Below are 23,725 nucleotides of genomic sequence, written 5' to 3'. Positions count from 1 at the left end.
TCCCGGCCGACAGCCTACGCGAGACTATCCGCGCAATAGTGAGAGAGGAGCTGCGGAAACTTCTCCCAACGCCGCCGTATCCCCAAGTCGCTTCCCTCACCGACGTGATTAGAGAAGAAGTGCAACAAGCGTTGGGAACTTCTACGCCATCCGAGGTACCCCGAGAGCCACAAGCTATGACATACTCCGCGGCTGTTCGTCGACCCCGCCCTACTCCAACACGCCGTCAAGAGGCCCCGCCGTACCGCCGCCCACTGTCACCCGCCCGACCCCCGGTAGCCCGAAACCAGACGCCGAGGAAGACGGACGTATGGCGAACTCCCGATAACCGTCCTCTGTGCTACCACTGCGGAGAGGCCGACCACATTTACCGTCGCTGCCCATACAAGAGGCTCGGACTGCGTGGTTTCTCCGTCGACGCACCTCGCCCTCTCCCTGGCCAACGACCACGTGAGATCGACGAGTATCTATCTGAAACCAGCCGTGGCCCAGCGCGTTTCAACCGTTCGCCGTCGCCCTACCCATACCAATCGCCGAACCGCCGTAGCAACGCTGACTTCGCCCGTGGAAGGTCCCCCAGCCCACGCGGGGGAAACTAAAAGCAGCAACTTCTGGAGGTGAAGTTGCTCTACGGCGAAAAACCGGAAACCCTCCAACGACGCAAGGACGCGCCGAAGACAGTGATTCACGACATGCCCTCATCCCGACGACCCGACCTAACCCTGATGAGACTCCCGAACACGACGACAGCTGTACGCCGCGACGCTTACCCGACCTGACCGAGACGTCCGCTGAGAAGACATGGACAACGACAACGCACAGTGCCCGACCGTCAACACGCACAAGCCGAGATGCGATGCCCCGACGGACCCGGAACTCGAGGAAGGCGGCATCCGACGTCAAGGTGTCCATCGACGGTTTTGATGTAGTCGCCCTCGTAGACACGGGAGCCGACTACTCCGTAATGAGCGGACCATTTGCGTCTAAGCTGAAGAAGGTTATGACCAGATGGGACGGTCCGCACATACGCACAGCAGGAGGCCACCTCGTGACGCCAAGTGGAACGTGCACATCGCGCGTCACCATAGACGGCACGACGTACCCTGCGGTGTTCGTCGTTTTGCCCAACTGCTCCCGCGACGTAATTCTCGGAATGGACTTTTTGACGGACAACGGCGCAATAATCGATCTGCAGACGAAGTCGATAACGTTTTCCTCCGACCACTCCATGACGCCGGAATCGAACCCCGAAATCCGTGCAGCTGTAAGGATAGCCGATGATCATGTCACCCTGCCACCCCGCGCAAGTTTGATGATCACCGTCTACTGTGAAGGTGCTGCTCCCGACGTTGACGCTATCGTGGAGAGTGACCAAAGGTTGCTTCTTGACCGCGGTGTGTCTGTCGCAAGAGGCATTGCGCGGTTTAAGCATCGCAAATCCCACGTTTTGGTCACCAATTTCACCGAGGAGTACCAGCATTTAAACAAGGGCGCTGCAATTGCGTTCGTCGAAGAAACGCAACTAGCAAGTGACGTGATAGCAGTCGCCGACTTTGAACGCGCACCCGACGATACCTTCAAGCTTCCGCACCCCTTCGACGTGAATCCGGAGCTACCGCAAGAAGAAAGGAACAAGTTATTGGCTTTGCTGCGTCGCTACAGCGAGTGTTTTTCGTCGAACTCAAAGTTACGTCAAACACCTCTGGCGAAGCACCGGATAATAACCGAGGATGGAGCCCGACCTACCCGACAGTCACCGTACCGCGTCTCTTCCCACGAGCGGGAAGCCATCCGGACTCAAGTCGACGACATGCTCAACGACGACATTATACAGCCATCGAAAAGTCCGTGGGCTGCGCCGGTCGTACTCGTGAAGAAAAAAGACGGCACACTGAGGTTCTGCGTTGACTACCGGCGATTGAACAAAATCACGAAAAAGGACGTGTACCCCCTGCCACGAATCGACGACGCCCTCGACCACCTCTGCCATGCGAGGTACTTCTCATCGATGGACCTCAAGACCGGCTACTGGCAAATTGAAGTGGACGAGAGAGATCGAGAGAAGACTGCATTCATAACCCCGGACGGCCTATACGAGTTCAAGGTAATGCCGTTTGGGCTATGCACGGCACCAGCAACGTTCCAAAGAGTCATGGACACTGTGCTAGCTGGCCTGAAGTGGCACACCTGCCTCGTATACCTCGACAACGTTGTGGTATTCTCCCGGACTTTCGACGAACACCTCGCAAGGTTGCAGTCAGTACTCGAGGCCATCCGTACGTCGGGGTTAACGCTGAAGCCTGAAAAGTGCCGCTTCGCGTACGAGGAACTGAAGTTTTTGGGCCATGTCGTCAACGCCGCGGGAGTCCTGCCTGACCCGGCGAAAACTTCAGCCATAGCGAACTTCCCAAGGCCGAAAGATAAGAAGGGCGTGCGCAGATTTCTTGGACTGTGCGCATACTACCGGCGCTTCGTCGCAAACTTCGCACGCATTGCAGAGCCGCTCACGCGCTTGACGAAAGATAGCACCGCTTTCAGCTGGGAAGACGACCAAGAAAAGGCATTCTGCGAGCTGCAAAAACACCTGCAAAGCCCGCCCGTGCTCGCTCATTTCGACGACAACGCCGAAACGGAAATACACACGGACGCCAGTGATATAGGCTTGGGTGCCGTCCTTGTCCAAAAACAAAGCGGGTGCGAAAACGTAATCGCCTATGCCAGCCGTGGTCTGTCGAAGGAGGAGAAAAACTACTCTGCCTCCGAAAAAGAGTGCCTGGCTATTATATGGGCCATTTCAAAATTTCGCCCATACGTGTATGGCAGACCGTTCAAGGTTGTAACAGACCACCATGCGCTGTGTTGGCTCGCCAATTTGAAGGACCCCTCTGGCCGTCTTGGGCGGTGGAGTTTGCGCCTGCAAGAGTTCGACATTACAATCGTCTACAAATCCGGCAGGAAACACTCCGACGCCGACTGCCTGTCCCGCGCCCCTGTCGACCCACCACCACAAGACTCCGATGAAGACAGTGCGTTCTTCGGGGTTGTTACGGAGAGCGACCTAGCCGCCCAGCAGCGTGCCGACCCCGACTTGCGAGTAATGATCGACTACCTCGAAGGACGTAACGTCGCCGTGCCTAGAGCGTTCAAGCGTAACTTACCAGCATTCAGCCTCAGAAACTCCGTCCTCGTGAAGAAGAATTTCAGCCCCGGAACAAGAACGAATTATCTACTTGTCATCCCCGCAGACCTTCGTGACGAAATTTTGGAAGCGTCCCACGACGACCCGTCTTCCGGACATCTCGGCACAGCTCGCACTATTGCAAAAATTAAGGCGAAGTACTTCTGGCCCCGCCTTACATCCGACGTCACCCACTACGTTCGGAGTTGCCGGGACTGCCAGCGACGAAAAACGCCGCCGACAAGACGCGCCGGACTTCTACAACCGATCGCCGTCCCGCGGAGGCCCTTTCAACAAATTGGAATGGACCTTCTAGGCCCGTTCCCGACGTCACGATCGGAGAACAAGTGGATTGTCGTAGCGACAGACTACATGACGCGCTACGCAGAGACCGCCGCTCTTCCGCGGGGGACTGCACAAGAAGTCGCCAAGTTCTTTATAAACCAAGTTGTGCTGCGACATGGAGCCCCTGAAGTCCTAATCACGGACCGCGGAACGGCCTTTACCGCGGAGCTGATGCAAGGAATCTTACGCTACAGCAACACGGATCACCGAAGAACGACGGCGTACCACCCCCAAACGAACGGACTAACAGAACGTCTGAACAAGACAATTGCGGATATGCTGTCCATGTACGTCGACGTTGAACATAAGACTTGGGACGAAGTCCTCCCGTATGTCACGTTTGCGTACAATACAGCGACGCAGGAAACTACGCAGATGACACCGTTCGAGCTTGTCTACGGAAGACGACCGACTACGATGCTCGACGCCATGCTTCCGCATGTAGAAGACGACGACCTCAACGCCGACGTCCAAGGATACCTTCAACGTGCGGAGGAGGCCCGCCAGCTCGCTCGAGTTCGTATAAGGGACCAGCAGCTGGTGGATGCCGGCCGCTACAACCTCCGACGCCGAGACGCCGAGTACCAACCAGGGGATCGTGTGTGGGTTTGGACTCCCATCCGACGACGCGGACTGAGCGAGAAACTTCTGCGACGGTATTTCGGACCCTACCAGATTCTGCGACGTGTTGGCCAACTTACCTACGAAGTGATCCCCGATGGTGACTCCGGCACATCACGACGACGTACGCGGCCCGAAGTCGTCCACGTGGTTCGCTTAAAACCTTTCTACGAACGATGACGAACTTTTATTTTCATTTTCGGACTGTCGCTTATGTTAGCATCGAGTCGATGCACTCTTAGAGGGGGGGTAATGCCGCAAACCATGCATTGGGTTTGTTTATTTGTGTTTTGCTTTTACCGCCCGGCTGCGCCGGTCTGTGTTATCTCCGTGCCAAGGGAAGCGCGTGTTCCATTCTTTCTTTCTGTGCCGCATGTGTTATCTGTTCAGATAGGGAGAGCATTCCGATCTAACGTGAACATCCCGGAATAATCTTCTTGCATCTACAATGTTCTCGATGCGAATCGACGGTTCCAGAACCACGCGCGCCGAAAGATAAAAAGCCTGCAGAGCAGACGCCGGGGCATTCGATTCTGCGACGCTCGCCGACGCACGTACGTCACTTTGTTGACCACTGCTTCGCCGCCTCTGTATTCTTTTCAGTTGTTAGGGGAGCACAAGTTCGCTCCAATAAACTTGTTTCTTTTCCAAACAACTGCTTCGTCCTTGGCTACGTGACAATATTACTCATATTGCACATCTTGCAATGGTTTTGTGGCATACTTTCTGATTCCTTTCATGCGTATTGATACTTGCTTGGTTGAGTAGATTTCGCCAGGGAAAAAAAAAAAGGAGGGTAAATCAGCTCACCGCAAACTTGGTCCCTTTGGACACCGGCTCAAATACTCGCCCCCGCATGTTAAATTTTCAGCTTATGATGCATTAATTAGGTCTAGATTGGAATATGCATGTATTGTTTGGGACCTGTTCTACAAGAAAAATATTAATGAACTTTTACAAATTAGCAGACTTGCAGTTCGTTTTATATATGATAGTTACAACAGGCATGATTCTCCCAGTGAACTAATTCTCACTAATAAAATTAGCTCCTTTGAATCTTGGCGGAAGCTTGCTAGGCTTAAATTTCGATTTAAGCTCCGGCATCCTGCAGTTCTCAACCATAGACCCAAAGTGACATCACCATTGTTGTACATTAACTCCCAATTTTGCATGAACTGATCAATATAAACATTCTTCCCAAGAGCCATTAACAGATTGGATTGAATGCCCTCCCCAGCCACATATTCCTGTCAGCAAATATACTACGATCCATTGAAAATTTCATCATGTAAAGTTTTAGCTACCACCGGTTATCCCCATTTCAATGACTTGTATTGCTTTATAAATGGTTTCCTTTTGTTGAGTCCAAGTTTTGTGTTCCCTATATACCAGACGTTGCTTTCAGAATGCTTTTTTCTAATTTTTGTTTTGCGTTTATCCACTACTCTGTTTTTGTTCACTTTTTCTTTGCATTGTTACATGGGTCACACAACATTGTATACCATACCCCACTCCTACTTGGGCCTCAGGGAGGGCCTGCAGTATATTGTGAATCAAAAGAAAGTATGTTCGTTATGCGTATATACATACTACAAGTGAATACCTCTGCCCGCGCAAGGTGTTTATGTCATTTTATAATGCATGCTCAGGGATGTGAACTAGGCGCACATTTTCTTTCGGTCTTTGTGCTGGTTTAGCTCATTTATGGTGATACTAATTGTTGAGACCATACGATTACTTCCAGCTACACCGTGAGATTCACATCATTGAGGTTTACTTAAAACATCGTCTGAGACTATGATTCCGATCCCCCCAAAGACTGACTAGAGAAAACTGCAGGCTGAATCGAGTTGCCCAAGAAAAATGCTCGGTAATACCAAGGTCCTCATTGCAAGCAGCAAAAATGAACTATGGCTTTCTAACATTTAAATGTGGCCAGGTCTGAAAGAGGGCCAGCAAAATCTTTCAGTGGGCCTTGCATACCTGGGGAAGAGGCATTAAAACATTCGCCCAGTTAATCTATGCCTTGCTTTGAAAGTGGGGCCTTGGTGTTAGAATGAAATTCACAACATCTAGCTGAGAAATTTTGTTTTTTTGTCTTATAGTCACTCTGAGCCCTATTTTATACCCCTGTCACGTGGGCACATTCAATCACGATTTAGTCGATCCGGATCGAGCTCAACTGCATCGGGCACTGCTACACGGCCAGTTTTAATTGCAATCGGGCCCAATCCCACTCGAACTCAGTCCTGGTTCTCCAAAGGCGATTGAGTTTTCCAAGCGCGATTGGATGAAAGCGGTGATACTCTCATCCCCACCAAGTAATGGCACAGAAGGTGACAACTTCAACTAATGTCACTAATCGTATCAAATAACTTGACTCAAATAAATGTTCGATAACATTTATATAGTTACGTATATACCTATGACCATCAAACTTACCTGGTGCTGGCCACGAAATACATTTTTGGCACCATGTGGCATACGTGAGTGTAAGCGGTGCAACATCTCAATCGAGATTGAAGCGTGCCATGTAGCTGCGGCGATGCGTTGAGCGTGCTTGAAAAGTCAATTGCGCTTTGCCTTAATCTGAATTGAAAGTGCCCGTGTGACACTGTATTAGTACTTTTGAGGATCGAATGGTTTTAGTGGGGGCTTGAATGACGGTTTGTGTGCTTCAAAAGCTGAAAGTCTGCTTCAAAACCACATTTTGCCTGCTCCAAGCAGTTCGTAATCTGTTCCACCACTGTGCAGTTTGTTTATTGGAGCAAATTTATTGTGATTAAGAAGGGGAGCACAGTGGCAGGCAGCCTGGTCATAACCTCTTGCTTCTTTGCAGGCGTGCGCCCGGGCACAGTAGGGCCAGTACCATGATTTCCTACTGTAAGTTTCTCTACGTGTTTTGCTGTCTGTCTGCAGTGCACATGCATGTTCATAAAGTTCATGCATGTTCATAAAGTTTCATAAATTTTTCACAGCTGAATTTATGGGTCTGTTTGCTAGTACTGTTTGTTTGCCATGGAGTGGGGTGGCTGAGACTAACTGCATCATGTTTGGTTACTCGAACATTTTCTTCGTGTCTCAGTGCCCCCACCCCCCTCTTCATTGGACTAGGAAATGCATTATATTCCAGGCAAGCTTTGCAGATTGTGAGAAGTTAAACACTTGAGAAGTTAAACTGGCCAAAAATAAGGAGGGAAGATTTTCATGGCTGTATTTAGAGCTAAAACTGCATTCGACATTAAACTGTAGTCTTAGTCAACTATCAGAAGCAGAGTGTTGTAATACCAAAGTTTTCAAAAATTTTGTAAAAGGTGCACTGGTGGATTTAAATTTTTTTTTCTGCTATTTTGACGTATTCTAAAATCTTGGGAGACATTTAATGCAGTGAACAAATTTTTGTTATATAAGTTAATTGGCATTTTGAACTAGCTGTAATGTATTGCAATAGGTTTTTGTAGTATCTGTAGGGTGACCACCCGTCTTATAGAAGGAAGCGCTGTACTACTAAAAATTGAAGTTCTTAGCTTTGTAAAATTTTTCTTTGCCACAACTAGGGTATCAAAAGGCTTAACACTGGAGAAGGCTTAGTTAGGCATGAAAAATTTAATAAAAATAAGCCTTTGAAATTGAATGCCAGGAGAAACAATTCACACGAAAAACAGGAAGGCAACAACACAAAAAGTTCAGCAAGCATAACAGCATTGCTCGCGAATGTTGTGCTACTGTTCTGTTCTCCAGCTGCGTTGATTGGGTTCATTTCCTCCATACCCTAACTGTGCTGCACTTTCCATAGCCACCACACGGGGCTCTGTTCATCTCCAGGTTGCGTTAGCAGCTTCTTGGGTAGTTGTCAGCATATTGCTTAGCATTTATGCACCTCCTCAGCTCATCATTTGTTGGAGTTTCAACAAAGTAGAATGCATCTGGCAATAGGGCTTCAAACAAGTGAATAAAACCGCGTAAATGTCATCAATGATTTAGTTTCTATGTGGCAGCAATAGACTATTGACAGATGTTGTGAGAGAATATTTGTAAGTTAAATTGTTCTGAATTGTGTTGAATTTTCTTTTCATTTAATCTTTTTCCTTCCATATAATACCGTACATAAACGAATTGAAAGGAGTAGTCTCGAGCTTTTTATTAAGGGAACTACTGTGTACGCAAGCAGAACTTACTACATCGTACAATCAAGACCAAACCACAATGCATCTTCTTAGTTAAACTTAGAGCAAGCAGTCAGCATTCACCGTTTAACATTAGCGTACTCTTTGCAAATGTATGGTTTCGTGCTTCGTGTTAATACGCTCCCCCGCCCCACTGAAGCGCATTCTGCATTTCAGTAGTGAAGAGGCGGCCATCTTATGTGCTCGTGTGTCCCATGCTGAGGTTGTCGGCACACCGAAACAGGTTGTCTGTCGATGTCTAGCAAGCTCTTTCAGGGCATGCAAAGGTTAGCTGAAATGAATTGCCATGGCAACAGACCACAAGATGGCTGTTTCATTTTGATCTTGAATGCTTAGCTCCACACGAGCTTCAGGGGTAGCGTGCACAGCTTGCTGATTGGCATCAGGGTTAAATGTCGTGTGGCATGTCACAGAGTATGACAAAACCTTTGTACCCTCTTCAGTTTCCACTTGTGTGCTGAGCTGCTGCTTTTGGTTTGCAGCAAGCACATTTAGGTGGGAAGGTGAAATGTTTTTAATAATGTTTATTATTTTCAGTTTAAAGGCTGAGCAACACTGTGCTGATAACGGAAAATGGTGTTTCTGCAGTAGTACTACTAGCTTTGGACTGCTGTATTTAGAGCACTGGAGTAATAAGATATGTTTGTTTTTAGCCGTATGAATGTATCTATCCAAGAGTGTAATAAGTTACAAAGCCTCTGGAGCTTTTGTTTCCCGCAATGTGAAATTTGTTGCTTTGTCAGAACTTAGCATCAGCAGTAAAATGGAGGCTTGTATGTTTTTGCTGCCCAATCCTTGTTGTTATTTTTCCAGTTGCTTAATTTTCACCCGAGGCAATTTTTTATTTGCAGTTATTTCTGGTTATGAAATGGCCTCGCTCATTTGCAACGCTCCAGGTGTTCAAAAAAGATGTTCTCTTTGCAGTTATTGTGCTGGTCATGATTGCAAGCCACACAACTGGTGCAAGACAACGTGAGTGCCTAATCTTATTTACATCAAACAAATGTAGAGTCTGCAGATGCACAGGCGGCAGCCATATTAACAGTAGAATCATGCTTCAGATGTAGTTTATAAAGAACAGTCTTTGTTAAATTTGCGAAAACATTATGATTGTTGGTCTTGCGACATTTTAGTTAGCATATGTTTATGGGATCTGCGTTAAATGCTAGCTGCCATATTACTAGCCCTATGAGAGTGGAGACGCTTGCATCACCCTGATCATGCTGACACAGCAGAGCGCCCCAGTCGAATGCTCTTATTCGTGTCCTACTTTGAAGCAGTGATGTGTCTCATGCACATGCCTTGCACCTAATCTAACAGTTGAAGACTGAGCACTGATTATATTGTCTTTGTGTTAACAATGGCAGTCAAGCAGAATCTGCTGTTAAAGGTAGACTTTTTATATTTAATGTTAACGAAGCTTCTTTATCAAGCTCAGCACTTACCACCTAACTTTTAGCATTGCTTTAATTTTTGTTAATGCAGAGCAGTCGTTCTCAAATTAGGGTTTTATAAACGCAGCAGTGTACAGAAAGCCTTCCCTTGCTTCTTCTTGCCATGTCCTGGTGGGAATGCAGTTGAGATGCGAAGACTGAAGAAACAGCGGAGCTGGTGGTCTTCACTAGCTTTAACTTGGCTTTTCTTAGGTCTGCTTAAAAGAAAGATGCCTAAAATGCGAAGCTTTCTTTGTGCAAACTGCGCTAAATCAAATTCAAAAATCCACCCTCCTGACGTCCAAAATCCAAACTGCCGAAGTCCAAAGCCAACACCCGTGCTACTAACCCCCAAAAATGCCATGCGCCAAGAATGCAATGATAGCGCAATGAGATAGACGCCGGTGTCATACCGCGAGGGACCCAGGTTCAATACCGACCAAGGGAAGCATTTTTTTTCTTCAGGCGGGCACTCTCAACACCTGCTCATGGGCTGTTTGCCTCTTTGCCACTTTCTCCCGCACTTCTGTGAACGATCCACACGGACAGAAGAAAGCTTAAAGGAGCCATGCAGACAAAACACAAGTTTGGTTTATTTGAAAGATTGCCTCGTTAGAATCTTACTGACACCACTTTTAACAAAAACTTCGCTCAAATAAGCTATATAATTGGGCAAAAAGGGAATGGCCATGCGACCCACTAGCTCATTTCCCGCAACAGAACCTATGATGTCGTATGTGCCAGCATAACCACGAGCAGCATGCATTTTTGTCAAGCGCAGCAGCCACGCCCCCTTTCGCAACAACACACTCATTTCGGCTCACAAAAACAGCATAAAAAAATCTCAGTGTCACCGGAGCTGGAAAATTCAAACAGGTTTTAAAAGTGCAGTGCCTTAACCACTGGGGTGTATTAGATGTGCGAGAAACGATTACAACTTGTCGAAATTGGCGATATAAAGCGTAGATCACTTGTGATTGATTTGAATAGGCGTGGTAACAAAAGAGTTAAGTAATTTGGGACATGAAAACTGCTTGCCCCAGGGTGGGCATGGAAAGGGGTTTGGTGTCAGTGCGGTTAATAAGGCAGATGGTGGCATCCCATGCCATAGTAGAAACCATGCCCTCACCTTACCCTGGGAGCTGTAACTCAGTTTGGCAAAGGTAGAGGTGTATTTTTTCTCTTCCAATCTGATGGCCCCTGATGATCAGTGCCGATGAGACTTCTTAGCAGGTATTTGCATGCCAAGCTGTGTGAGGTCTACTTCTAGAGTGAGAGGAGCTGCTTGTTGTGCACAGCCAGTTTTTGTTGTTGGGTGGCTATCTTTTTCAGTCCAGACGAGGATGTCTTCTGCATGTACTATGAAGTGAACGCCACAGTTTTTGCGGATATGTATTGGTAGCCAGTCCTCAATATGTGATGGTAAAGAATAAGGGCGATGGAACACTGGACGGCCCTTAATTCTTTGCTGTAAATGGTCAGGATTGGCTTGCCTGCATGGAGGTAAAAGGTTGGGTTTTCGACGAACCTGAAAATGCAGTTAACCGTTTTTTGCCCTGATGATAATTTTGATGTCGTGCGGAATTGTGCAGTACCTTCTGAGTCAAAGGCCTTGCGGGGTATCAGTCCAAAGTATGTGGGGCGTCGGGTGGTCTCTAGTGAAACCATGGTTGAAATACTCTGTCATTCTTGCAGTGTCAGAAAGTGCCAACTGTCGATGTTGTCATTAAGCACTTTGAAGTTTAATTTGCTCTTTGTGACCTTTTTGTTTTCCCTTCTTATGCAGATGTTGGCTGTGATCAAGCAGAAGCAAATGCAACCGCTTTAAATACGCACTTTTCATGCGTAAAAAAAAATGGCAGTTACCATTTTTCAATTTTATCTCCTCCTCATGAAGGAGTTTTTCTTGATATGAAAGTAACCTTGTCCAAGGGGGACACTTTCAATTTGACCACTACCCATGGGAATGGGTCCAAGACCGTTCTGACGTTGAGTGATGCACACCAGGCGTGTAAGTAGCACGATATATAATGTATGCAATGTAGGTTTCATAAGCATGTGTAAGCAAACTCAGTTTACTCAAAGGTATTGTAAATCCCAAACCAATCACTTATCCACTCCTTGTATGTTTACCCATTTATCCCAAAACATTTTGCAAGCAGACTCTCTGTACCTTGGAAGTACAGTCAAACCCGGCTATAACGAACCCGGATAGAGCGAATTATGCTATACATCGAACACAAATAATTCAGTTGCGGAAATACATGGGAAACATATTCCTTATAACGAACTTCACATCCGATATAGCGAACTCTGCGCGCCGAGAATGGCCGCCGAAAAAATGCATGGTCTCGGAGCGGCGATTGAGATGTGGATTGGCCGCGACCACGGAGCAAGAGTTGCGACTTAGACATTGCGCCTCGCACGGAGCGACATGACACCCGACACTTTCCGTAACTGTTTCGACGCGCGGGACTCACGACGGAACCCGCGCAGTCAGCGAGTCCGGACCCAGACAGCAGCATCGGTGAACTGTGGGAAGAGCTCCCCCACATTCCCGATGATGTCGAGAGTGAAAGCCGTCCGACGCTTATAATGAAGCGCTTTCGGTAGTCAATGTGCTCCTCCAATGCTTCTTAGATTTTAGAGGACGCGGACTCTAACTGGTGCAAATAATGTTTCGTGTAGAGAATGCTATGCTAGTTGAAGCCGCCAAAACGAAAGTGAAAACAAAAATCACCGCTTTTTTTCTTTGCAAAGTAGGCAGTTCAGGCGGAAAGTAGCTTTAATACTTGCAATAAATGGATTATTTTGGGTATGGTAACGGCTACTTTACTGTGTTCGTTTTCGCATGCGGGGATGGTGGAGCTGAGGAGGGGGAGGGGGGCTCCCGCGGATTGCGAACTTGTAACGATCAGTTCATTATAGGCGGGTTCGGCTATATCGAACTATTGGATATATCGAACTAATCGCGGTGCATATTGCAATTCGCTATAAACGGGTTTGACTGTATTGCTCCCCAAAGTTTGTAGAAGCACATTCAATTCAAGGCATATTGTCACTCACTATGAAAATGCAGTCTTCTGTGAATGGTGAATTACTTCGTATACTCTATTTAAGATGAGGGATAAATTCAGAGGAAAAAGGGTGTCCTGCTGATGGCCTCAAGAACTTCGGTGGGAATCAGCTTGAATAAAACGAACACAAAAGGAAGAGGGGGTAACACGACACACTGCTGTGTCGTGTGTCGTGTTACCCCCTCTTCCTTTTGTGTTCGTTTTATTCAAGCTGATTCCCACCGAAGATGTACCAACTAGCACAGACCAGAGCCATTTTGCCTCAAGAACACGTGTCAATTTCAAGGGTAGTTTTGCTTGTCACCATCTTGCTTGTCCTACTCTCTCCCCACGGGTCTCTGTATCACCGCCTTTGTGTGTTGCCTCCCCCATTTTCGTGCAGTCTTTTCTTTTCTGGGGGGGGGCAGTTAAACTGTGTTCAGTTATGAGGTCCATTGAGTGGCCTAAAGGCATCATGAAGAAATAACACAATTTTTCGTCAGTTCAAAAATAGCTATGGCAGAATAACAAAGATGTCAAGTTTAATGCAAATTGCATGTAATTAAGGTAAATAATTAAGATAGAAAAAAAAAAACGGGTGACAGCCCCTTCAGGTGGTTGGTCACGGACGGGCCTATACCAATTGGTAGCTGATGCTGTTCAAAACAAATGCAAATGAGCCAAAGGTGTGACACCTTCTCTGTGTGACTTTTGAGCAGAGGGACTCAAAAGCGTTGCTCACTCTGGTCTAGCTATATGGTGTCAGAATCGGTGGAAATATTAGGAATTTGGGACATCGGTTTTCTACTTGCAACATTGTGAGTAGAGTTGTGCTAAAGTTGTCTGATTCCATCTGGAATAAACCTTAGCTTGAAGTTCATTGTCTGAAGTACGAATGAAACCTATAATCACACAAACACGCAGGTAAAATGCTCTACTGTGTTTGGTATGCTAAATGGTGACAGATCGGTCTTCCGCTTCCTTCCAGGCTGCATTCATTTTTGTGCAGTCAGCATACTTACTGGCTTTTTTTTTTTTCCCTGCTTTGCCAAGCCATTAGACCTTATGTTACCACCGTAAGACTATTTAAGAAGCAGTTAGTTTAATTTGTTTTTTTTTTTATGTGAATTCCTAAGCAATGAAAACATTGTTTTGCACTGAACTAAGTTGTGAGCACTGAACTGCCCAATTTTTCGAATCAAGCAAATTGTATGTTCTTCTTGTCTCTTTTTTTATTAAGCCACATTTGGAAGATAATGCAGCCACCACAGCATTTTTTGAGCCAAAGGATGTGTAGACATGATTATAAACTAAAATCCGCCTGGTTTTCCAAAAGGCAAAATTATCTCGAGTTTGCTGTTTTCTTTATTGTCGTAGTTAAATGTTTGACATCTTTGATGAGTATGTGCAACATGTTCATTATAGTTTTCAATATTTTATTAATTGTGGAATCTATTTAAGGGGGTATTTCACCTTGCGTACATTTTTAAAAGGAAATCGTTGAAACTCTATAATCCCTGACATTATTTGTTTCTTTCCTTCAAGACCCCATTTCATATTTCATTCTTGCTGAGAATGTGACGCTCTCAGCGGTTCTCCATGATGACCCCAAGCCTGCAGATCGGGTATTCAGCGGCACCTTCCATAGTGGTACGTAGTGCTGCACTTGCGGCTTTTTTTTTGAAGTGAAGTCAGTTTTGCAGCTTGCAGTTTTGCAGTTTAGTAAATGCAGTTGATTTTTACACACACACACACACACAAATGTAGGGCTCTTCATATCTGAACCGGTTTTGCTGCATTGCAGCCATTTTATTTTATACGTAATTATTTTTTATATTGCTAGAAGCAAGTTCTTTGCTTTAACATTTTGATGGCTCATATTGGGTTTTTCATTCATGGAAGGAAAATTTGTTCGATCTTAATATTTTCCAGCCTTCAAAGGGCTGGCAATAAAGCTGTTGGTTTACCCTGTCCCTGCCGGCTGCCACAGGGTGCGCGGTCCGGTAAATATCCACCACGCACAGGCATCGCACACCAGACGAAGACAAAGATGAAGCAGACATGATGTGCGGGACATGAGAGCTGGGTGGGACAGGGATTGGCACAGTGGGATGGGGGACAGTCAGCATGCTAGCCGGGACTTAATGTGGACAGACACAAGTCAGCCTTGTTCCTCGGGTGGCCGTATGTCTGCCCTGGTAGCCACGGTCGGTTGTTAGATCCCTATAGCCACAAACCCGATTGGGGACAACCTTAACGTGGAGGAAAAGGTCAACCTAAGTTTGAACAAGTGCGTTGGTGCCCTAGGTTTTACTGTTTCAGCATTCCATCATGTTTAGCATGAGTCATAATGCCGTCCTAGCTCAGTGATTTCTTTACAAAAGCTTGCATGTTCTAGTTCAGCAAAAACAGCCATGCTTGCATGGATGCAGTTTGGGAAAACAGATTTGTTGTGATTAAGGTTGCATTAGCGAAACTAGAGTGATGCCTTGTTAATGCCTGTCCTGTTAGTACACATGGCTTGGCTTTGAAAATAATGTTTTTTTCACCTTTTTGTCTGGCCGTAAAGGTTTTTCTAAACTATACTCTGCTTCAGAAGCGCGGCCTTTGCTTTGAGTACTTGTTTGCCAGCTCACCTTCTTGCTTGCCAAGATTCAGTGCAATTTAAATTAATGAACTCGGGCTTTAATATATGAATTTGCAGTATTGAGGTTTATGTATGACATGCCAGAGAAAGTAGAAAAATAAAGTTAGGGGGAAAAATCGCTATTTTGAAATTCATAGTGCTGAAATATTTCTGCACTTGAGTAAGGAACACTGCCTGTAGAGGCACAACTAAAAGCATTCTAGCAGCACGTTTTGGAAACAGCCATAGGTCAATGTGGCCAGTTCCCCATCGGACACATTCACTGCTGTGATTTCTCATTTTCACACTGGAAATAAATGTTTATGTGTGGCAGTGACGACAGTGTTTACAAAGGCCAAGTGGCGCACAAGAGTGCAAATATTTCTGATAAGACTGCTGTGTGGTGCAATTGGCGTGCGTCGCAGACCAGTGTCACAAAGGCGACATTCCGTTTCCAGATAAGTGCGAGCCTGGCACGTCCTGTACGGACCCAGTGCCATCCGCTGCTTCACTTGAGCACTCCCTCTATTTTTTTGAGCAACTGCTAGAAGAACACTGCTGTTCGGCCTTAGTTGTCTTGGGGTACAGCCATGGGCTTTGGAGGGAATGGCCTGGGTTCGAGCCAGAGCAGTGCCAAAATTATTTCCAACACCCGCGATTTTTTTTTTTTTTTTGTTACTCCAACGTTCTCATACCTCAATTCTTCGCATTATTTTCATAAAAAGCGGTGATTTGGTATCTTTTCGGTTTGGGGCATATCAGCACGTTTCATCAACATTCTGTATTGCTTTGGAAGTGCCAGACTTTTTTCTATCAGAGATTGAAATATGATGCCACGAAGGCGGGGTGTGATGTAGAGCTGACGGTAATTCTTCGGGCCAGAAACTCCCTAACAATGTTTTAGTAAGCTGTGTTTGCTCAGGTGTTCATGATAGGGCAATACACCATGTTTTAAATTGGTTTTAGGCACTCGCATAACCTGGCACAGAAGTTGCATGTCATGGCACACTGGTTCTCATGGCAAAGTACAAGCCGCCCTTATAACTAGGGTCGAGGGGCATGAAGTTCTTCAACATTCTATGAAAACAGCTGGTTGGATAAAGCAAACAAATAATGTGGGATGAACAAATCCCAAAGTATTTATTGCAAGGTGGCCTTCTCTTTTGGCAAGCAGTAACCAGATGGCATGTAGAAGCTACAGAAACCGAAATCTAGGGGCTTTAATGGAAACCAAACTCTTCCAACAACACCTTCCTTCGTTTGTGTGCTGCCTGCGTCCTCCTCAGTAAGATCAGTTCTCGTTGAAGTTGAGAGGAAAAAGGGGAAACACAGAGCTTGTGAGTCATTGCAACAATTTTTATTTTACAATTTTTTTTTTTCATTGCATGCTGTGGTAGTTGGCTGAATACTTTGTTTCAACTGATTGATCACACTGTTCAAAGCTCGTCTGGCTTTTGTTGGATGAAAAATGAAGCTTTGTTTAGAAATAAATAAAGCTGGCATTTCTTCCTCGTTTCCTCCAATTTTACCGCAAAGCACAAATAGCATGTCAAAATGGACCACCTGGAAAGTCATTCAAGCAAAGGCCGTGCTGCCACCTGGAAAAAGTAAAAAATACAGGCGTGATTTCCCAGTATAGCAGCTTACGACTGGACAGGTCACATTGCCAATTGCACCAGTAATCTTAGACTTCTACTATTTACTGAAGTCAGTACTTTTTTTTTCTGTTTTGATTGAGTTTTGAACGTCTGAATTTGAAAAGCTAATGCCCTGTTTTTATTTACAGGATGCAATTACAACATGACAACGAGAACTTCAGTGTACTATCTTCCAGAGTACATTGTTTCCAGTGGAACTGCCCATTGCAGCATCATGATCCATGCCGAGGACTCCAAAGATCACGAGGTCTATATGTCTATGCACACACTGGGCCTGAAAGGACAGAGTGAGCTCTCTATAAGTGGGCAAAACGTCATCTTCCCTGGTAATCTGAAAGGTGTGTGAATACTTGGCTTCATTTGTTGTCTTTTCAGCATTTTAACTTGTGAATGTGTTCTTCTAAAACTTAAAAAGACTTACTGTTTCAAAGTGCATAGATAAGCCAGTTTAGTGATGAGACAAAGATGGTCAGTGGGGCATTACATAGAGCTAGGGTGCAATTTGGTGTTTGTATCAAGCAAATATTGCAGTTCAGCCTGTGTAGTTCTTCGTGTTCTTTATTATCTCTCATCCTGGCCCTGTGCCTCATATACCTATTCCTTTATGCCACTTTATGTTGAGTGGGATGGGGGCGTTGCAAGCGGCTCGCACAAATTTGCATGCAAAGGGTTGAAAGCTGCATTTTCAGCGGTTTTAGCATTCCCTCCCCCCTTTTTCTTTTTTGCCATGTATGCACTTAGTAACGTCATATAATTGGGGTATTATACGCCTCGAGCGCTGCCTGTAGGGGCGCCACTGAAATCCCCCTAGAGGCCCGTTACGAAAGCAGCCGCGGGAGTTTCCCCGCTGTCATCGCTGGTTTTGCGGCACATTCACGACCGAGATTTACCGTTTGCATGCGTTGGAAATGCATATTTATGTGGAGCAGTCACTCTGTTCGCAAATGTGGTGTATTTACAAGAGTGTAAACATTTCTGATGTGATATTAGTGTGCTACATCGGTCTGTATAAGCACCAGGGGCGGTATTCTCGAGTTTTGTCCCTTTTGCGTCCCTTTCAGAAGTGTCCCTTTTGGCGAGCCCTGATTGGCTAAAAGAAAACAACAGGAAGTGACGTAATGCAAGTGCGGCAAACCTACTGCCAGAGCCTACTGCTTAACCGGAAGTACGTCACGATGAAAGGGACGCAAAAGGGACGTTTTCAAAAGGGACAGTTGCGAGAATACCGCCCCAGGTGTGGGTCACAGGCTGACTTCGCGAAACCTGCATATGAATGGAGCTAGTTTTTTTGTAATTCCACTGTTCTGAAATTTACTAACAGTGTCTCTGTGAGCAGCGTTTCCTCAGGTGGTCATGCTGCAGCTGTACACTACGATGTAAATCAGTTTTGTGTGCTTGCATAATCTAGAGGAGCAATCATGCCTGACAGCACACCAGTCATGCTTGCCTCAAATATTCATCACTACTGTGGACAAGGAAATGTGGCATAAATTTCACAAAAATTTTACAAAAGAAGTACGATAGATAATGCAACATTATACTCGAGAAACAGCACTTGACAAAAGATTTTATGCGGGATCATCTTGTCGTGAGGTGAGCGCTCGCAAACATTCATCTGCTACAGATCTCCTTCACGAGCAGCACGTAGACGGGCTTACAGAATAATCTGCATCCGCGACTGAACGCTTCTTCGATACATCGTCATATGCTAAAGGAGCGTGCAGAATTTATCACAAACTGAAATCAGAGGGCCTTATCAGACACCACACTCTTACAACTACACCTTTTCTCGCTTGTGAACTGCCTACCCCGCATATCTCAAAAAATGCGTCCACTGAGTGATCAGCTGTTCGTTGAAGTTGAAACACAAAAAGGAGAGTGAACGCACAGCTTGTGTGTGTGATTACTAAAACGTTCATTCCTTGATTTCACCCCGCATTTATACACAACAATAGTTAAGCGTCCCCCTCCCCCTCCACCCCCCTCCCCATTTCTTGCGAAATAGCAGTTCATTCCGCATCTAGTTGGTCTGGTGAGTCCTACCTGGCTTAGGTTTATACCCTTTAACATTTCCGAAGCTGCTCTGTGTCTTTCCTTTCCCGTAGGAGCTATTCTGTATCTTCCGGACTTGGCAGACCATTTATTTTTCTGTGGTTTCACTAACTTTCCTTGGGCCTTGCTATAAGGCGTGAGTGGGCACATATTTAAGGAACTACAGCCTTGGAATATGCTTAACATTTTCGCGTGGCTTATATTCCCATAAAAGGCACAGGTTATTGTCAGAGATTGGGTAATCACATCCCCGAAACATACCTTTCTACTACGTATATATATCAAAACAAACCCGCATTTGTTGTCCACGCTGCAAAACGAAACCAACCTCACACTGTGCCACCAGTATGAGGTCTAAACGACGCGACAATAGATTTGACATGTGCCTGGCGTATTAGGAGGTGACTGTGATGATAAGCTGTTGCCGTCGCCCGTAAGAGCGGCCTATAAGTCCGCAGAACCGCCTCTCCGGATAGCTCTTGTTGGCGTTCGAGAACTCTGTCAAGACACAGCTGTTTTTTGAAGTGCCCTAAACGTACCATTTGCTTACCAACATCACCATAACAAGTTGTTTAGGGCGTTGAAAGGCAAAAAGTAGCGAAAACGAACCAAAACACTGCATGAGCCCCAATGAGCCAGGCAGCGCTGCGCCCATAGGCGGCAGGCGGTGTAGCGATCGCGAAGCTCGAGGCGTACATAATTAGGGGGGGGTGTGCTAATATTATAACTTTTTAGTACAAGTAAGGCAAAAGCCTGTCTTCAACTATCAGATTGAATATCGAATATGTCTGTAGTATTTAAAAGGTACAGCACAAGAGGTAACAGTAGCTTTTTCTCGCCCTTTTAAAGTAAGTTGTTGAAACTGTGTTTTGCTAGGCTGTAACAGGTTAAATAGGTAATGCACTCATTCAAAATTATAAAGAATTAAAAATAACATGTTCAGTAAGCTATGCACTCCCTATGCGCCATGTCAGCACTTCTGCCAAAAGAACTAAAAAGTTTTGTTAAATTTATCAGTGAATAAAGCACCGTTTGCTACCGGACAAGGGGTGAGGGCTTTATGAAATGCCAAATAACTAAGTTGTGTGTTGTCTTCATGGCCCTTGCTGCTTCAGTGTATTACACAACTCTTGCTGATTGGAAGTTAGAGATTGGAAATTAGATCCTTGACATTCTCCCGTAGGTCATCTGAGTTCTTCTTGTTGATAAAGTACTTTCGCAGAGTTCTCATAGGAGTGCTATGCACGTTAGAGTTAGCACAAGTGTTATGTATCACCATAATTCTTGCTAAGTTTGCTTTGTATTCTTTGCACAGCTGGACAATTGCCTCCTTATGACTTCATTTCTGAGGCAGGGTTTCTTCAGCTTAACCTCACTTTGGATACCAGCGTTGAAAACCAAACAGCCATCGTCCTTATTGAATCAGTTTACAAAAGTAAGTAGTCGTGGTGTTGTTGCTGAATGTTTTTTGCATGTGGACAACAAGCTTATGCTGTGAATTGTTTACATGTTTGGAAGATCGTGTGCACTGCCTGGCCAGTAAAGTAATACAAAGCTTTATGCTAGGGTGGCACACACAAATTATGTTAGACTACTTGTACGTCAAGGCGAAACAGTTAACCAAAGCCTAAGCTGACGCATGCTTGACTGCCTGGAGTAATGCAGTATGTTGTTGGTAGTGCTCACTAGCCAAAATTTGGGCCTTTTAATCGGTGTGGGTTCAGAAAAAGTTGCCAGAAACACCTGTTTCACGTTTGTGTCACCTAACCTCACTGTTTTTGTAACTAAGGCAGTTAAACGCGCCTGCAAATCACATATCAGCATTTACGATTTGACTTGTGACTTTATGAACTGCAGTTTGGAAGAGTGAATGGGGTGGCCATGCTTGTTTTCACACTTCAGGCATTTTGTGCATTAACAAACAGTTGCATGTGCGGGGAGTGGTATAATGCATTTTTTAGGTATGTTAGCTATCCTTTTTCACATGTTAAAGTGTGTTTTTCTAAATTAAAGTGTGTTTTTAAAAATTAATTAAAGTTAAAATTAAATTAATTAAAGTTAAAGTTAAAAATTAATTAAAGTTAAAATTAAAATTAATTAAATTCTAAATTAAAGTGTGTTTTTCTAAATGTTTTCTCAGCAACTTTTGGCTCAGTTTGTTCAGTTTAAAAGTGTTCATACAAAGGCTTGCAAGCATTAATCATTGTGGCTTAGGTGTTTTGTAAGGGTCATTCGCTCTCTGCCCCCTGGGGTAATGCTCAATCTTGTGTTGTGCCTGTGTCCAGACTGCAGTTGGATGCGTGCGGTAGAGTCGGACTCCAGGGCCGTCATTTACCTGCCTGCCAACGTGCCCGATTTTCTCCTGCAACGCCTTGCCTGCCGCTGGGTGGTCCAAGGGCAGACAAACAATGCTCTCGGCTTGGAAGTGCTCAGCCTTTCTCTCAACAGTGCACAGGGCCTGCTGGTGGCCACGGACGGTGGCAGGCGAGACTCGCCCATTATCCTGCAAGCATCGCAGGGCAATGAGGAGCACGTCAGCAGTGAGTTTGGCTTTTATGAAAACCCCCACAAGTCTGGCACATCAGTGTGCACATCAGTGTGGGGCTCTTCACGCTCTTAGGTGCTTCTGAAATGTGCGGGAAGTTTTGAGGTGCACATCACATGCATTTGTTAGTTTAGAAATAGGGAAAGAAAAGCCAGTGCTTGGAAAGCTAAGCTCCTTCAGAAAACTTAAATACTGGGACAAATTTGTGTTTTTCTGGGTTTTTTTTTCCCCCCCTCTTATGAGTTCTTGCTAGCCCGTAAACTAATGCACAAATTAGGACTGGCCAGTGTGCTGCCAGTTAGGAATTGCAGCTCCATTCATGGCATCAGTTCTGGTTTTGTCCACTGAGAGCCCAACAGTAGTAACAGGGTGCTTGAAGATGTAGTTGACATCACTCATTTTCTGTCTGAGCAAGACACCAGCCTTCTCATCAGCTTCAAAAGCATCCGAGGTCACGTTTCACGACTGCCTGTACCTTGCTTTCCCACCAGCTAAATTTAATATAAGCCCTGTCACATTCAGCAGGTCTGAAACTGCCTAAAGGTGGTGTGATGGGGCAAAACAGGATGAAGCATGCCGTGAAGGCCTCCACCAAAATGTCTACTTGGTGTTGTTGTTTTTTCCGCGCACAATCTTGTTGGTTTTCATTTCCAGCTAATGTGCATATCGCTGAGAGGGAAAGGTCAGACCACTTAGAGTTTCATTAGCTGGAAGCTTCTCTGTCACACACCTCCTCCCTAGGCGGGGTTGATATCACGGAGCTCCTGAGCCACCGCTTCCTGGCTTCTCAAAACTGTGGCAATAATATTGATTTAAAATGGGTTCCAAGTGACATTTGACGCCCATGATTGCAGGAAGGTATCTCTTGGCACCTTCATGAAGGAAACCCTATCATATCAGTCTTTAGAAGTGTACCTTTGGTGTCAGCCCAATAGCAGTTGTCATAATAGTGTTCCTCTATTATGCTAGTACTTATATCCTTTCAGATGAGATAAATATGGTGTCTGCCTAAAACTGCTAACCAAGGCAAAAGCAAAAAGGGTGATCTGGTATACTGTACTGGTATGCAAAAACACTGCAGGAAAACCAACTTTCTCTGGCAATAATGATGATCATGAGTGAAGTGAGGAAAAATTAAAACGCTTCCGTGCGAAGCTTGGCGACAGCTTTGTTAGGCCCCCTCCTCTAAAGGTTGATGTGCAGCATAAGGAGGAGGTGATGCAGGCGTGCAATTGCACGACGTCACGGCCTAACTCATGTTATGGAATGAGCATCGACAGCCATTACCCACAGCTCGACATGCGATGAGAATGGCGTCGCTCTGCACGCCATAAGGTTGTTAGCCGCAGGACGTTAGGCCTAACATCACATTTTGAAGTTTAGGACGTTAGGCCTGTCGTGGCATTATGAGTTTTGAACCAACACCAAATTGAAAAAGTAGTCACTGTACGCCAAGCAGGAGGTACCGATTCACACCGTAGACCCCAAACCCAAACTTTAGGCCTGCAAAGTATGTACCCAATAGTTGCAGTCATTATTCTATAGAAGAGTGGTGCATGCCTCCATAGTAGCACATACTCGCAGTGTGGGATTGGCCAACCAAGGAATTCATCACGAGAAAGCTTTGCATTCAACTATAGTCCTCATTAGACGGAGGGGGTACATGGTTTTTTCGTTCAGTGCTGATCATCTTGAAATGTTTGCTTGGATTTGCAACTATTCAAACAAACATTATTCACCCTATTTTCTTTAGAGGAGTCATGAAGAGAAAACACAATTTTGGTTTATTCAAAAGGTTGCCTCGTTAGAATCATAGAATCATACTGACACCACTTTTAACGTAAACTTCACTCAAATAAGCTACATAATTAGGAAAAAAGGGAATGGCCATGCGACCCACTAGCTCATTTCCCGCAACAGAACCTATGATGTCATACCAGCCAGCTCTACGATTGGCGGAGGCCAGCAAAAGCAAAGGCAAATTAGGCAGAGCGTATAAGCTTGCCAAACGAGCTATTTGCGCT

General features: G+C 45.5%; 1 protein-coding gene across 2 annotated transcripts in view; it reads left to right on the top strand.

Annotated features, from left to right (window-relative positions):
* The window catches only part of LOC144155636 (uncharacterized), a 60,342-nt gene that overhangs the window by 4,603 nt on the left and 32,014 nt on the right, over nt 1-23,725 (top strand). For both annotated transcript variants that reach the window (XM_077687206.1, XM_077687205.1), the window contains exons 2-8: nt 6,984-7,027; nt 9,256-9,303; nt 11,551-11,775; nt 14,366-14,470; nt 17,233-17,442; nt 20,472-20,591; nt 21,442-21,696. In XM_077687206.1, coding sequence (XP_077543332.1) covers nt 7,015-7,027; nt 9,256-9,303; nt 11,551-11,775; nt 14,366-14,470; nt 17,233-17,442; nt 20,472-20,591; nt 21,442-21,696 — 976 coding nt within the window. In that variant the 5' untranslated portion in view covers nt 6,984-7,014. The remainder of the gene's footprint in view (nt 1-6,983; nt 7,028-9,255; nt 9,304-11,550; nt 11,776-14,365; nt 14,471-17,232; nt 17,443-20,471; nt 20,592-21,441; nt 21,697-23,725) is intronic.

The sequence above is a fragment of the Haemaphysalis longicornis genome, unplaced genomic scaffold (assembly GCF_048455015.1).
Source record: "Haemaphysalis longicornis isolate Haplotype H1 unplaced genomic scaffold, Haemaphysalis longicornis Haplotype H1 scaffold_1, whole genome shotgun sequence".
Taxonomy (NCBI): domain Eukaryota; kingdom Metazoa; phylum Arthropoda; class Arachnida; order Ixodida; family Ixodidae; genus Haemaphysalis; species Haemaphysalis longicornis.
Note: the sequence above shows the minus strand (reverse complement) of the source record. Positions and strands in the feature narration are given on the sequence as shown.